The 15,086-nt window shown below is 60.8% G+C and overlaps 1 protein-coding gene across 1 annotated transcript; it reads left to right on the top strand.

Annotated features, from left to right (window-relative positions):
- Positions 1-6,490: 6,490 nt before the first annotated feature.
- CBX8 (chromobox 8) lies at positions 6,491-9,790 on the top strand. Its single transcript, XM_003818257.5, has 5 exons — positions 6,491-6,672; positions 7,062-7,105; positions 7,287-7,352; positions 7,479-7,545; positions 8,048-9,790. The coding sequence occupies exons 1-5, from the start codon at positions 6,604-6,606 to the stop codon at positions 8,957-8,959; spliced, it is 1,158 nt and encodes a 385-aa protein (XP_003818305.1). The 5' UTR covers positions 6,491-6,603; the 3' UTR covers positions 8,960-9,790.
- The last annotated feature ends 5,296 nt before the right edge of the window (positions 9,791-15,086 follow it).

Below are 15,086 nucleotides of genomic sequence, written 5' to 3'. Positions count from 1 at the left end.
AGGTCCAGCTGCCTCTCTGCGCCCAGGCTCTGGTGCCACCATTCCTTGACTCGCCCAGCCTCTCCCCGTGTTTTCCCGTGGGAGGGTTGGTGCTCCCCGCCTTTCTCATGAGCTGGGTCACGGGAGGAGGGGCGCTCATCAACCGTGGCTCGTAACCGCCAGGCCAAGCCTGTCAGTGCAGGCAGAATCTGGGGTCAAACTCTCCACTCGGGGTATCTGGAACCACAGGCTGCTCACGCGTTGAGCCAGGGCCCGGGGTGATGCGAGAACAGAGTCGGCGCGCCCCGGGCATCTCCAGGCAGGGGTTGGGGCTGGAGGTTTCTGATAACGTCCTGCTCTCGGACGGGACTCCAAGGCCTTGATCTCTAGGCCGCTCACTTGTCCCGGGCTGCTCTGCCGCCACACCCTGCCGGCCTCCCCTCGCCTCTCGCAGTCCCCGCCCCTGGCTGTGCCTAGTCCGTCCCGTCTGAGCCCCTTCTCCCCAGACCGTGAGAACTGAGCGCCCAGACCCAAGGACTCCCGGACTCCTTCCAGGTTGCGGTTGTCCGGCCCAACTCTGGACCGCCTCTTTCTGCTCCCCAAGGGCGCCTGGGGCTCCTAGGAATGGGTCTCACAAGCAGCACCAGCGAGCAGTCCGGGGATTGGGTGTGCGTGTGCTGGGGGGGCGCGTGGCGGGGGGGGCGGAAATGGGGCCTGCCCGCGGCGCGCATGCGTGCTGGTTCGGGCGCTGTGCGCGTGCTCCAGCGGCACCGCACCCTCAGCTCGCCCGGCCTCGGCGCTCCGAGGGGACGCCGGCGCGTTTTCCCAGCGAGCCCACGTGGCCGAACCGGTCCAGATGCCCAAGGAATGAATCAAAACTGCGTCTAAGCAGCATACGGTCCGTTTCCCAGGGAAGGATGGGTGTGTGCTGAGCACCCTCTCTGGGCTTGCCCCTCATGGAGAAGTAGGGACAGCCGAGGCTGATACTGGAGTTCCTGGGGAAAGTCAAAACAGAATCACTAGGTCCTATGAGTTTGTTCTGGTCTCAGAACACCAATAACAGCAACAACAGTAACTAAAAATGAACATTTATTGAGCATTTGCCTGTGCCTGACAGTGTGGGGGTGCTTCCATATCTCATTGAACCCCCCATGGGCTCTGTTGGGAAAACGTGCTAATATTCCTTTTCTTATAGTTATGGAAGCTGAAACACAGAGAGGTTAAGTAACTTGCACAAGGGAACACAGCCAGCAAGTGCATTGGAACCCAGGCAGGCTGGCCCCAGAGCCCACCTTTTTTAGCCACTGTGCTCTAGCATTAAAAAAAAAAAAAAAAAAAGCGAAAACGCCCACCAACATCCAGCTTCCAGTTGACTTAAATCGGCCCCTAGAACTCCCTCCTGTCTCCATTGTTCCAGTCTCATCCTTGTTGCCGAGGGCTCTGAGGGTCCTCCTGCAGGAGCACTGCTCTGCGCTTCCAGGAGGCTCCGCTGGACCTTTCTTGAATTCTTTCCTCAAGCCTTGGAGGAGCTGAAATTCACAAGGATCCAAAGCCCCTGCTGCGGAGCTTTAGGGACGTGAGCTTACGGCTTCTCAGGCAGAACCCCTGCTGCGTGCCCCTGAGCAAGTGACTTGGCCCCGCGGTGCCTCGCTTTCCTCATCTAGAAAATGGGGGTAAGGGAACTGATGTTACCTGGCTGTTGTGAATGTTAACTGGGATAACGCAGGCACTAGATATAGGGCAACTAGTTAAGCAATAGATGTTGCTTAACTCTGAGGGGATATTTTCTTCCTGTGGAGGGGAAGAAAGGGGGCCTGATTTCAGTTTCCGGGGTTTAAGGCAGAAATGTGGCTTCTAGAATGTGTGCAGCCTTGTGGGAGATTCCTGTAGAGTGGGCAGCCCCTTCTTATCCTTTGCAGCCTGTTCTAGTGCTTCTCTAACAAGGAGGATGTGTGGATGTCTCCTAGGGAGGAGAAAGTGGGACAGGAAAGGTGGGAGCTTCTTGCTCTTGGGAACAACTAGCGGCGGGAACCAAGGCCAGAAACCTGGACAACCTCACTTCCAGTCACCCAGGCTGGGCCTTGGGACCAGTTTCCAGAATGTCGGGTCACCCTGCGGCATTCCCGCAGCAGGCGGCAGGCGCCTAGCCCTAGCTCGGCGTCTAGGAAGCAGCGCTGCGGGACGCCCGCCCGGCTCCGGGACCGCGGGAGGTAAGCCACTGGCCACAAGGCCACGCCTCGGAGCCGCCCGCGCTCATTTCACTGCCGGCCCGCCCGAGGCAAACGGTTGGCTTCCAAATCTGCCGGCGTCCGCGGCCAAGACCGGGCAGGTCCGACGCCCGCCAAGCCGCGAAGTTGAAACGCTCCCAAAGAACCGGGCCGGCCTCATCCTCAAGCTAGAGGACGCGCTAGGGCTTGCCGGCCTGGCCCACGACCCAGGAGCCCAGCGCCCCGCTGGGGCCCGTCCGCTCCTCTCCTTGGAGTGCTCCAGCCTCCACCCTCCCTCCCGGAGGACGAGTCCGTGGTCCGCGGGCCCAGGGAGGCCTAAGAGGGCCCCCAAACTCCGGGCTCTCAGGAGGCTACAGCATCGAGGGCAGAGTCCTGGCACCTTTTAGAGGCTGGGGCCAAGGGTAGGGCGGGCTCCCGGGAGCAGGTCGCAGACCCTTTGTCGGGAAGGGCAGTCGCGGGCCGTGCGCCCAGGTCGCCAGAAGAGTGCGGAACAGGGCCGGAGACCTAGGGGTTTGGGAAGCAGGTGTCCCCAGGAGGGCGGGCGCCCGCATTTCCGTAAACAAAGAAACGGGGCAGCTCATCTCAGGAGAGGGGGTGGCTGTTAAGAGAATCGCCGACAATTTCCTTCATAAAAATGCGATCTGAGAGCATTTGATTTCCACTTTCACTCCCCCCATCCCCCGCCCCAACACACGCACCGTCTCTAAAGACACTCAAATTGCAGCCATATGGGGCTAAAGTAATAGGAAGCAGTTACCTTATTTACTGCAGAGGCGGCGCACGCCAACCTGGCAGCCGCAGCCTGAGCAGCGGACCGCCGAGCAATGGGATTAAGAGTAGCGTGTCTTGTCTTTTACAACTTTGTTTTGTTTGCTCCTGGGAGGTGTAGGTGGGAAAGGCAATTATCTAACTTTGAAACAGGAAAGCGGTTGTATGGAGAAAAGGGAGGTGGCGAGAATTGAGTCGGTTGGGGAAGGGGGTTCGATAAGAAAGGTGGGGAGCAAGGATCCTCTTTCTGTGGGTTCCTAAGACCATGCCACCAGCTGACCTGTCCTCTCGGTCTGGATCTGACCCGGCTGGAATGACTGCAAACCTCCTCCCCCTCCACGCCCACGCATGCTAGCACCCTCTCCTAGCACCCTCTCCCGGAACACAGGGCTTCCTCCCGCGCCCACCCAGCCAGAGCCGGGGAGGTGGGCTCCCATTTCTCAGACCGCCACCTCCCGCTTTGTCTCCAAACTGTCGAGGAGTGAGGTTGCCCGGTGACCTGTTTTCACACCCCCTGCAACGCTGCTCTCTCACGGGCAGTTGGGGGGCAGGGGGTGCGCCAGGCAGGGATGAGACACACTCTGCCCCGTTGGGGATTGCCTTCCTTGGCGGGACTGAGCGCGTCTGCTACTGACAAGAGCCAGGCTCCCTGCCCTCAGATCATTCTATACCTCTTCCTTCCTTCTGAATCGAGTTCACCTTTGCCACAAGCTTTGCAGGATTCCCCGACGTTTGCAAACTCAGACTTTTCGCAAGCGATAGTTTTGTTTAGAGCAAGCATTTCCGAAATAATCGCCATCAGGCACAAAGACAGGTGGAAAATTGGGTGGGGAAGCTAAGATAATTACCTAAGACCCTATCCAGAGGAGGGGGCCGCACCTGCCAGCATCAGGGGTTTCATTTCTTCAAGTTTCAGAGGTATTTAGGCAAAGAAGGGAGAATGGGGCAGAAAGAGAGGGAGACGGAAGGAAGGAAGGATGGGAGGAAGGAAGGGAGGAAGGAAGGAAGGAAGGAAAATGGAAAGAACGCATGGAGGAACGACTAAAGCTATCTTTTTTGGGGAGAAACTGAAACCATCGCCCTCTGCACGCCTATAGCGCAAACCCCATGGTCAGTAAAGGCATCAAGGGCAAGCACAACTCCGGGAAGCGGGTTCCAGAAACCCTATCTGAAGGAAAATCACCGCTCTTCGCGGGTGCGGGAGAGCTTGCCAGGGGTGGGGGTAGGGCGCGAGGCCAGGCGGGTCAGGTCCCCCCGGCCCACTCTGGGAAGGCCCCCTCCCTCCCACTTCCACAGTGGCCCTGGAGCCAGCTCGAGGGGCTGAGGCGGCCGGTGCGGGGCTGGGGCGCTGTTGTCCTTGGCGGGCAGCGGATTCCAAGAGGAGGCGGGCGGGACAGGCAGAGGGACCCGGGCCCAGGGCGGAGGGTGGGCTTTCTCTGGGCGGGGAAACCAGACACTTATAGGCGGCTGAGGCCGACTTTATTTTTACTGCCCAAACTGTTGGAAAGTATTTAAGCTTAAACAGAAACAGCTGTATCGCTGGCACCGGCCGACGAAACTATTTGTTACCGGGAATGACTTTTTATGATTAAGGACGCGGCCGTCGGCGGCCTCCCACGGGCGGCCCGCGAGGGTCACTGGGAGATCTGAGCATCCTCGACGCGCTGTTCGTTCAGACAGAACGGCCGGAGAGATGGGACTGTTCGACCAGCAGCCACCTTGTGAAGTTTAGGAACAAGGCCAAAACCTGAAACCCGTGTTTCCAGAGGCTGGGGCAGGACTGGGAGGGAAGATGGGCGAAGCGCCCCGCTTGCCCGGCGGGTCGAGGACCTCGCGGCTGCCGCCGCCTGCGCGCGCCTCACTTTGGACAGGAGGCCAGTTTTCCGCTCTGGGCTTCCTGCCCCTCCGTGTCAGACTCCTTGGCTGCTTCTCTCTCTCTTCCTATCGTTCTCTCTCTGCCTCTCTCTTTCCCCTCCCTCTTTCTCCACCCCATCTCTGGCCAAGGGAAACTGCTTGCAGTCAGGCTGATCATCGATGTTTGAACTAAATCGTGGGTTCCAAGGAGTGGGAGTTGTGATTTGGAGCTTGAGCAATAAGAGAACAGGGTGGGAGGGAGCTGGGCCCAGAGTGCGGCTGCTGTCCCCAGCGCCGCCCCCGCCACGGGTCACCGGTAGCCTAGCTGGCGGCAGGGTCGGCGGTGCACGTGCTTGTGTGCGCACGGCAAGGCGGTCGCGGCCGGCCCTTGTCCCTTTCCAGGAGCCCGCCATCTTCGCGCGTGAGACCCTCTCGCTCAGCCCGCACTGGACCCGGCGACGTCCCCCAGCTTCCCGCGCTGGCGTTTCTCGCAGGATGTCCGCCGCTCACGTTGGGAAGAGCGGTGGACAGGAAGTGCGCGGGCCGGGCGCCGGGGTTCGGGGAAAGCCAGACGCACCCCCAGCCGCGCGCCCCATCCCCTGCCGGCTCCGCCCAGATGCCCTTAGCCCACCCAGGCCCCGAGCAGGGGGCGGCGAGGGGAAGGCGAGGTTCGGGGCCGAAGCCTGGCGGGGGCGGGCAGCTTGGGCTAAGGGCAGGGGCAGGTGGCTGCGGGCGTCGGGGACGGTCGGGGGGCAGGAAGAAGCCGCGCGACATCCTCTGTGGGGTCCTGGGCTGCAGCCGGGCTCCGGAGGGAACAGCCCGGCCTCCACCAGGTCTGTGTTCGGCTTCGGAGCCGGGGACGAGCGCTCCAGCCAGCCCGGCTCGCAGGGCCCGGAGGGTGGCCGAGGGCAGGTCCGCGCGACAGGAGCCTGAGACACAGGCACATTGATTTGTTAGCGGGACCCGGCTTGGGGGGGGGGACGTTGCCATGGAGACCGGGGGTCGGGTGTGCGGCTCCGGGGGCGGGGGGCGGGGGCCGGGGGAGAAGCCAGCCGACGGGCGCGCCGCAGGCTCTCGGGGTTCGGGCGCGGCCCGCGGCGCCCCAGCACCTGTGCATTGTGCATTGTGCGGCGCGGGCGGCGGGGGGAGGGGACCGCGCGAGTCCTGGGCGGTGGGGGTGGGGCGGCGGGCCGGGGTCTGCCGAGGGGCGGAGCCGGGCTGACAACGCCGCGGGGATCCCAGCGAGAGCTGTGGGGGACGCCGAACGCCGGAGGGACAACTTGGTGGCGGGGGAGGGGGGCCCCGGCGAGGACAGAGGGCGGCCTGCCCCCCTCGCCAGCCCCGCAGACTGACAGCGGCCGGGCCCGCCTTCCCCCGGCGTCACTTCCGGCGGCGCCCCCTCCCACTCGCGCGCTCGGTCTCTAGAGTCGCCTCGGACTCCGCCCCCTGGCGATTGGAACGCGGGTCACGTAGCAACGCGGGGGAGAAAGGCAGAGGGGCGTGGCTCGGAGCTCGTCCAATCAGCGTGCGGGGACGCAGGCCTCCGGCCGCTCGGCTTTAGCAACGTCGTTAGCAACACGTGGGGCGGGAGGAAGCACTGGGCGGAGGGGAGGGGGCCGAGCGGAGGAGCGCGGGAGGGGGGCCGCGGGAGGGAGCGAGAGCGCCGGGAGGGGGAGGAGAACTGACGTCAGCGGGAGAGTATTATGGTCTGTCGTGCGCTGGCTGCTGCTTTTCTGCTCCTGGAAGCGGCCAAGGGGGGAAGCGGCGAGTCAACATGGAGCTTTCAGCGGTGGGGGAGCGGGTGTTCGCGGCCGAAGCCCTCCTGAAGCGGCGCATACGGAAAGTAGGTGCCCCCGGGCCTAGGGCCTCCGTGCGGCCGGGCCCTCCCCTCCCGGCCCGGGTTCCCTCCCCCTGCTGCAGCCCAGCTTCCCTTCCCCCAGGTCCCAGCAGCGGCCGCGGCCGTGGCGGCGGCGGCGGCGGCGGCTCTGAGCCCAGGCGCTTTCCTTAGACTTGCAGCGATGCACGGATTGCATGGGTGGGGGGCGGGGTGGGGAATGAATGCCGGTGCATGCACTTTGTGCAGCATTAGGTGCAGGGGTGATGCAGCGGGCGCGTGCCTTTTGCGGCGGGGTTTCGAGCATTCATCTGGTGCATGCATTTTCGCATGCATTTCTTGTATCCTCGTCATGCGTTTCTCCCCATGCACACACATTATCGCCTTTGCACCCGCAGGGACGCATGGAATACCTCGTGAAATGGAAGGGATGGTCGCAGAAGTAAGTAGGTTATATGCAATTCTCAACCCCAGACTGTTATTCGGGAGGTTTCTTTCTTCCTCTTTTTGCCTTTACATTGAAATACAATACAATGCAATGAGAAAAGTTACACGCACACGCACACCCTCTGCTCTCACCCTGCTCCTGGGACTGATGCCCACTTCTTCCTGATTCCCTTTAGGTACAGCACATGGGAACCAGAGGAAAACATTCTGGATGCTCGCTTGCTCGCAGCCTTTGAGGAAAGGTACAGACCCTTCCAAGTCCCAGCCGCTCACGTAGAAACAAGTAGAGTGGCTTCTTTCCAGCCTGGACTAGAGTCCCACTTGCTTTCTTTACTCACGCACCCTTTCTCCTTTTCTGCTTTCTCCAGGGAAAGAGAGATGGAGCTCTATGGCCCCAAAAAGCGTGGACCCAAGCCCAAAACCTTCCTCCTCAAAGTAGGTTGGCAGTGTCCAATGGTGGAGGACCATGTTATGGAGTGATTTGTGGGAAGGGGGCTCTGAGGGCTGTGAGCCAATGGGGTGTCCACACATGTTGCCTATTTGTAATGTAGGAGGGAGTTCCCTGACAAGATGTCACCAAGTCAGTAGCAGCACCAACTGTGTCTGGGGGGACGGGCTTGGCCACACTAGAATTCCTTTACCCTCCCCCTCCCAAATGGACGTAATAATCAAATGCAAAAAGTGTACTTTTTGCAAATGACTACTTCCAGCCAAATCTTCTACCCCTTCTCTCATCCTTCTACCTCTCAGCTCCAACAACCTCCCCACCCATTCATCCAGCCATCCACCCACCCACCCACCCACCCATCCATGCATCCATCCATGTAGAAATTCCCAGGCATCATAGGATAAAGATAGGAGGTCAGGGATAGAGGAGGAGTCCTGTGGGGGTGGACAGGGCCCTGCCCCACTCTTGAGACCGTCTTCTCTCCTGCAGGCGCAGGCCAAGGCAAAGGCCAAAACTTACGAGTTTCGAAGTGACTCAGCCAGGGGCATCCGGATCCCCTACCCTGGCCGCTCGCCCCAGGACCTGGCCTCCACTTCCCGGGCCCGGGAGGGCCTTCGAAACATGGGTTTGTCCCCGCCAGCGAGCAGCACCAGCACCAGCAGCACCTGCCGCGCAGAGGCCCCTCGGGACCGGGACCGGGACCGGGATAGGGACCGGGAGCGGGATCGAGAAAGGGAGAGGGAGCGGGAACGTGAGAGGGAACGAGAGCGGGGTACCAGCAGAGTGGACGACAAGCCCAGCTCACCGGGGGACAGCTCGAAGAAGCGGGGCCCCAAGCCCCGGAAGGAGCTCCCGGACCCCTCACAGAGGCCCTTAGGCGAACCCAGCGCCGGCCTCGGAGAGTACCTCAAGGGCAGGAAGCTGGACGACACCCCTTCCGGGGCAGGAAAGTTTCCAGCCGGCCACAGTGTGATCCAGCTGGCCCGAAGGCAGGACTCGGACCTGGTGCAGTGTGGTGTGACCAGCCCTAGCTCAGCTGAGGCCACGGGCAAGCTGGCTGTGGACACCTTCCCGGCCAGGGTGATAAAGCACAGGGCTGCCTTCCTGGAGGCCAAAGGCCAGGGTGCCCTAGATCCCAATGGCACCCGGGTCCGACATGGCTCAGGCCCCCCCAGCTCTGTGGGGGGCCTGTACCGGGACATGGGGGCCCAGGGGGGAAGGCCCTCCCTCATCGCCAGGATCCCTGTGGCCAGAATCCTGGGGGACCCGGAGGAAGAGTCCTGGAGCCCCTCCCTGACTAACCTGGAGAAGGTGGTGGTCACGGACGTGACCTCAAACTTTTTGACCGTCACCATTAAGGAAAGTAACACGGACCAAGGCTTTTTTAAAGAGAAAAGATGAATGCTGGGTGGGTGTGTCCAGGAGGAGAGCAGGGGAGAGAGTGAGCGTGAGCTTGGCATAGTGATTTTTATTTCTGGGTGGGATGTGGCCTTTTGGCTGGTCCCGTCCCTGATGTCACCCCCACCCCACCAGCCCCTTTCATCCCTCCTTCCTCCCCCTCAGTTTTTGTTGGAAAGATTATCTCTAGAGTTATATTTTCTATTAGATGTAAATATGTTATTTAAGAAAAATATCTAAATATATATATTTCAACTCTTGAAGTTGTTTTATTTAAAGGAGAGAGACTCTCATTGTGCTTTAGTTGGGGCAGCCCGAATGAGCTGGGGCAGGAGGGGCCCCCTTGCCCCAGGGCTCTAGGGAAGTTGGGGCCTGGGTACAGGTTTCTGAGAGTGTCTGGAGGGGCTTGGCCTGCCCACCTCACCCCTCCTCCCTTCTCCCACAGCCCAATGCCAGACTCCTGGCACCAAGGCCCGGCCCAGATTTGCTCTCTCTTCCCATTGGCCAGGCAGGCCAACAAAAGGTTGGCTCCCCAATCAGAAAAAAGGGGGGGTGGGGTCAGTCTGTTTTCCTTTTTTCTATTTTTTTTTTTTTTTTAAGGTAAAGAAGTCTATTAGGGAAAAAAGTATTAACTTGAATAAGCTTTTCGTGTGTGATGTTAAAGGTTAAAACGTCCCCAGCAGGCAGGGACAGGAGGTTTCTCCCCAGGACCACACCAGGAAATGCACTTTAGGGAGGGGTGTGTGTGTGGTACACGCAGATCGTGTGTATGTCATGTGGATAAAATCTCCCCGTTCCCTCGTTCCTTTCCTTACTCCGCAGAAAGAAAAGAAATCCAGCGAATCTGTTTACATTCCCGAAATGCCAGGATAAATTGGGAGGATTGCGTGTCAGTGCTGAGAGTTCGAGACAGTTGTTTTACAAGAAAAGTGTTGGGGTGGACTTTTCCTTTTCGCGTCCTCTAGCTTTGCCAGGAGAAGAGACGGTGGCCCCCACCTCCCAGGAAGAGTTGGACAAGCCTCCCTGCCTGGGGAGGGCGGGCCGCCAGCTCTGTGGTGGACACATGGCCAGACAGGCCCACCCTGCGGGACCCACGGAGGGAGGCGCGGCGGCGGGCGCTGGGCGGCGGGCGCTGCTAGGAGCAGTGGCTTCGCACCCAGGGCCTCTCCACGGCCAGGCTTGGAGTGTGGCGGAGGACCACGGCTCGGAGCTCGGAGCTGGGGCGAGACTCACCCCCGCGGCTCCGGCCGGGCACGGGAAGGAGGGGCGAGGCGGGGTTTTCATCCAAGAATGCGCATCGGAACTTTTGCTTTTTCCTTTTTTTTCCCCCCGTCCTTCTTAAAAGCAAAAGCTGTAATTTATAGGTCTTTTCGATTCGCAGTGTTCTCTATTTGAACTCGACATTCAAACTCCGCCAAAGGGGGAGGGAGGAGCGGGAGTTGGGAGTGGGGACGGCCGCGGCGGGGAAGGCCGTGCGAGGCGGCGGGGCCTGGGACGCCCCTGCCCGGCGGACTTGACCGCTCTGCGCTCCGAGGGCGCAGAATGCGCGCCCCTCTTTTGACTCAAAAGCACAAATCAGTCCCCTCCACTCCACCCCCGTCTCTTGGAGCACGGATCCCGCAGCCTCCCTGCCCTCCCCGTCCTTAAAGGGCCAGCGAAGATCTAACTTCCCATTGCTTGTTGAGGGAGGGGCGCGGGGGCCCTGCACGCCAGAGGAAGCACAGACTCGGGGGGAGCGAGGCGGGGAGTCGGGGGTGGGGGAGCTTCGCGTGGGGTGGGGGGTGCTGGGAGGGAACCCCAGCCTCGTCCTCCGCACTCCCGGCTTCTCAGCGTCTCCTCCAGACTTTCTTGCCTTTAAAGAGAGAAAAGGAGGGAAACGGTGTACTACATGATTGTGTTTGTTTTTGAATATCAAATTGCGCCTATAAAGAGAAGCCCCTGGAATGGGGATTTTTATCTACTCACATTTGTAAAACTGGTATTTTAGACTTTGTATAAAGAAGCGCCGTTGACCGAGTGTATCTATTTAAATGTCGATGCTATTTTCAGATGAAACTTCACTGAAGGGGCATGTCTGTTACCTAGTGGACGGGACTGGGGGATACGCGTCTTCACCTGGCCGCCGCCTTCCCTTCTCTCCCGCCTGTCCTTTACTCCCACCTCCCTCCCTTCCTGGGGCTGACTTTGCCCCTTCCCTTGGACCTTCTTTCCAGCCAGCTCTGTCCCTACCGCCCCTCCGTCCTGCTGTTTGTCCGTGGCCGTGTGTGTATGTGTCTCCTTCTCTCGCTCTTGCGACGCTGACCTGGGGGGTGGGTGGGCAGGGGCCGGGGGCCACGTGGCTGGGAGTCTGCAACCGCGCAGGATGTGTGCGCTGTTGGGTTTATTTAATTCTAAGATTTGTACAAATCTCCAATCGATCTCCGCCTCAGCTCAAGAGTGAAGCTTCGGTACCTATCTTCTGCGGTCGTGAATGTCTGTATCCAATACCGCTTTTTACGTGTTTAAATATATACTTTGTAAATAGAGACATGTCTTGGTTTTATTCTTCTTTTTCCTTCCCTGAGCAAAGGGAAGAGGCATCCCGGGAGGAGAGGATCCGTCCCTCTTCTCTCAGTACCCATCCCGTCCTCCCGCCCCCATCCTCGCCCCCATCGCGGGGGCACTGTTCCTGCAAAGGCCCTTCCCCAACTGGGGAACCCACCTGGCTGGGATAGAGGTGGGCGTGGGAGGCCGCTGGGGCAGACTCTCCTCAGCCCGTCCGGGGGAATCCGTGGCTCTCCGCACCTACTGGCTGCACTTCTTCGGGCCCCGGGCAGAATCTGGGGATCCCGGGAGGATGCGCCTGAGGTCGGGGGTTCTACTTTCCTCTGGCGGGATCCTCCAGCGCGCCACACCCCCAGGCCGGAGGCGTCTGGTCTCCGAGGCCCCGGGGCCTCGCCGCGTTGGCCAAAGCCTGCCGGTGCCAGCCCCTCGTAGCTATCGTGAGACCCACTCCCCAGACCCACCCAACCTTGCTAGCGCTCCCCTAAATGCAGAGCCTCGCGCCTATTGATTGAGGAATTGAATTCGCGGGTATTGCTAGGCAACTGCCTGCTCGGAGCCGGCGCAGAGCGCTGCTGATGTGATTAGTGAACCTGGAGCCGCCGCGCCGCAGCCTCGCGCACCCCCGCCCCCGAGTCCCCGCAGCCTCTCCGGCCCAGGTCTCCTGGGCGGGCCTAAACCCCAACGCTGGGCAAGGGACGGTGCGGGAGAGCAGAGTGCGGGGTGGGGGGTGGAGAGGGAGATGTTCTTGGCCTTTTCTGGCCGCAGACTTCACAGCAGTGGGGGCGGGGTCTTGAAGCCCGCACAGGAGAGCCACTCTTCGGATCCCCAAAGAGGCCACCGCACTAAACCCATTTCTACTTCCGTAGTGCCCCGCAGACGTCACCCTGCCAGGAAGCCACGATTCAGGCTCACCCCTAACGCCCACCAGGAGGAACATGGACAGGGGTAGCTCACGCATCTCCAGCCCCTTGCTGAGGAGTCAGTGGCCCGGCCCTTGGCGGAGCTTCCCCCTTCCCCAGCTGTGACCGGTGTGGGAGGGCGCGGGAGGACAGGAGCGTCCTGGTGCCCAGGCCCAGGTTAGCGGGTCACAGAGCCTTGAGTGTCCTTCCGACGTGAGGGCCTGCGCTGCCGGCCGAGTAGGGTCGCTGGCCGCCAGGCGTCAAAGATCTCCGCCCGAGACTGCCCCACCGCAACGGGCGGTCTCTGTGCTGGCAGGGGACGTCAAGGGAAGGTGGGTGGGGTGGCCCCGCGATGGTCGCCACTCGGACGGGGCTCCCTCCTGCGTCCAACTCCTGGGCGTGTGGGGCAGTGGAATGGGCTACTGCTTAAGCAGATGGGAGGGCGCCCACCGGGCGCCCACCCTGCCCCTTTTTCGGGTTCGCTGGCCATCACCACCCTCGGCTTTGAGGAGCGCCCTCACGGGTTTCCATTTCCTGGGCAGAGTCCCTGGGAATCCGCCACAACTGCAGAGACCAGGTGTGCGTGGCGGCCTCCAGCCGGACTGGTTACCTTGCGTCCCGAGGACAGGGCTGGCTTGTGTGGCCACCGCGGCGGGGAACCTGGCCTCGCACAAACATTGGTTGGGTTGGAAGGTTCATGCTCTTCCTAGAGTGTCGGATCGGATTCATTTTCCGTCCGTTTGATGCTGGCTTCGCACCAATCCTGATCTAGGCACTGTGCCATGCGCCCGGGCCGCTGGCGCACAGACGTGTCCCGGCCCTCTGGGGCTCCTGTGCTGGTTTCCTCTTCTCCTCTAAAAGCCCTCCAGGCCCAGAGGAGCCTCGGACCCAGCTGAAGTCCGAGACTGGCGTGGCTCGGGGCCCGGCGGGACTCCGTGCTGTCCGTCGTGGAAGGCGGCTGCCCGCAGCCTCAGGTCCTGAACGCGGCGAGAGAGGCTGCGGGCTGGGTCGGGGCTTTCCTCCTGAGACTTCGGAGGCGGAGGTGGCCGGGGTGCAGGTGGTGCGATTGAGTCTCGGGCACCCTGGAGCCGCGGCTGGCTTTTCCCTCGTCCGTCCGAAGGGCCGGCGGCCGACCTTGGTGGGGCGCGCGCGCCCTCTGCAGGTGGCGGCGTCGGCCCGGGTCGCCGGCGCCCACCCCTTACCCCCGGGGGGCCGGTGGCTTTCTGGTTCCGAACCCGAGCTGAGAAAGCCTTACCTCCCCCTACCCAAAGGTACCGCTGGGCGCCCACCGCCACGGGCGCCCCCTCTGCGTCCTCCCTGAGGCCCGGCGCTCGAGCCACGAGGGCGGAGGGGAGGAAGGAGAGGTCCAGCCGCCCGGATGACCGTCCTCCCAGCCCCTCCGCACCCATCGCTCCCGGTGCCCTCGGGCAGGTCGCGGCGGCGTGGGGTCGGGCCCTTGGCAGCCCAGTCTGTTCTTCTCAGGGTCCACTGGATTAGGCGATCACATCAGCGGCGCAGAAACTAACAAAGGCCGAGCGAGCTCGGCCCGGCACCCGTCGGGCCGAATCCCGGTAGAAATGGGCTCTCCCGAAAGCCTGGCTCCACATCCGGGGCCGCGCCTGCTCCTGCTCGGCCAGCTTGCTCCTTCCTGGCGGTCCCAGCCCCTTTCTGCAGCTCTCATAAGCCAGAGGACAGGCCCGCTGGGGTCGCCCCTGCCCACTTTCTCCAAAAGGAAACAGCCAGAGACTTGCGAAGGCAGCAAAAGAGAGCCCACCAGCAGTCTTCTTTCTCTGCAACAGTCGATTTCGAATTCGCAGGACTTCCTGGAGCGGGCTAGTGCTGGGGGTCACATTTCCATTTGCAGGGGAACCCTTTCCTGAACCAAAACATTCAGGCCTTGGCCCCAAGTAGCTTTTCACCCAGTGACCCCAACATCTAGGCCCAGCTTTTCTCTTCACTTCAAAGAAGCTCTATTCTCCCTGGAGGCTGGAATTTATGAATAAATTCATGCTGAAGTTGGTGGAAGCCTTAAGGAGCCGGGGAAGGTTCTGTAATAAGCAAATCGCCTCTTTATTCGCGAGCTTTGGGTTAGGAGTTGAAGTAGCTGCTAACTCACAGTGACTCCCCTGGAATTTTATGGCTGCCTCCTTGTAAAGCATTATTAGCACATGTGGTGGCTTCAAGGGGTTGAGTGGCTTTCCAACACAGCATCTCTGGATACTGTGGGCGCGGGGAGAGGGAGTTTTGTTTTAACTTTGCATGTCTCTGGAAGGGAGCAGTCTCAGAATGAGTTGATTATATATTGCAGCATCCCTGACCTCACCTGACAGATGCCGGTAATGCCGCCCCTGCCCCCAACCCCTGCCACTGTTTTTTCTATTTTTCCCATTAATTCAGTCTCTCAAACTCAGCACTACTGACGTGCTGGGAAGGATCATTTCTTTCTGTCATGGAGACTGTTCTGTGCACCTCAGGACATCTAGCAGCACTCCTGGTATCCACCCACTAGATGCAAGTGGCATCCACCCCACAGCGTGACAAGCAAGATCTCCAGATCTGCAAGTGTTCCCTGGAATGCCAGTTGTTCTCTGTTGTGAGCCACTGGTATATGGACTCTTAAACACCCATCCTTTGCTTGGAAACATATCTTTTTCTGCACCCTCTGCAAGTGGCCTTTCCCAGTCTTT

This window comes from Pan paniscus, chromosome 19 (assembly GCF_029289425.2).
Source record: "Pan paniscus chromosome 19, NHGRI_mPanPan1-v2.0_pri, whole genome shotgun sequence".
Classification (NCBI taxonomy): domain Eukaryota; kingdom Metazoa; phylum Chordata; class Mammalia; order Primates; family Hominidae; genus Pan; species Pan paniscus.
The sequence above is the reverse complement of the archived record's forward strand: the minus strand, read 5'-3'. Positions and strand labels throughout refer to the sequence as shown.

Coding starts and splice junctions, on each gene's coding strand:
- CBX8 (XM_003818257.5), top strand. CDS start 6,604: ATGGAGCTTTCAGCGGTGGGGGAGCGGGTGTTCGCGGCCGAAGCCCTC. Junction 6,673..7,061: donor TGAAGCGGCGCATACGGAAA/GTAGGTGCCCCC, acceptor TTGCACCCGCAG/GGACGCATGGAATACCTCGT. Junction 7,353..7,478: donor CTCGCAGCCTTTGAGGAAAG/GTACAGACCCTT, acceptor TGCTTTCTCCAG/GGAAAGAGAGATGGAGCTCT.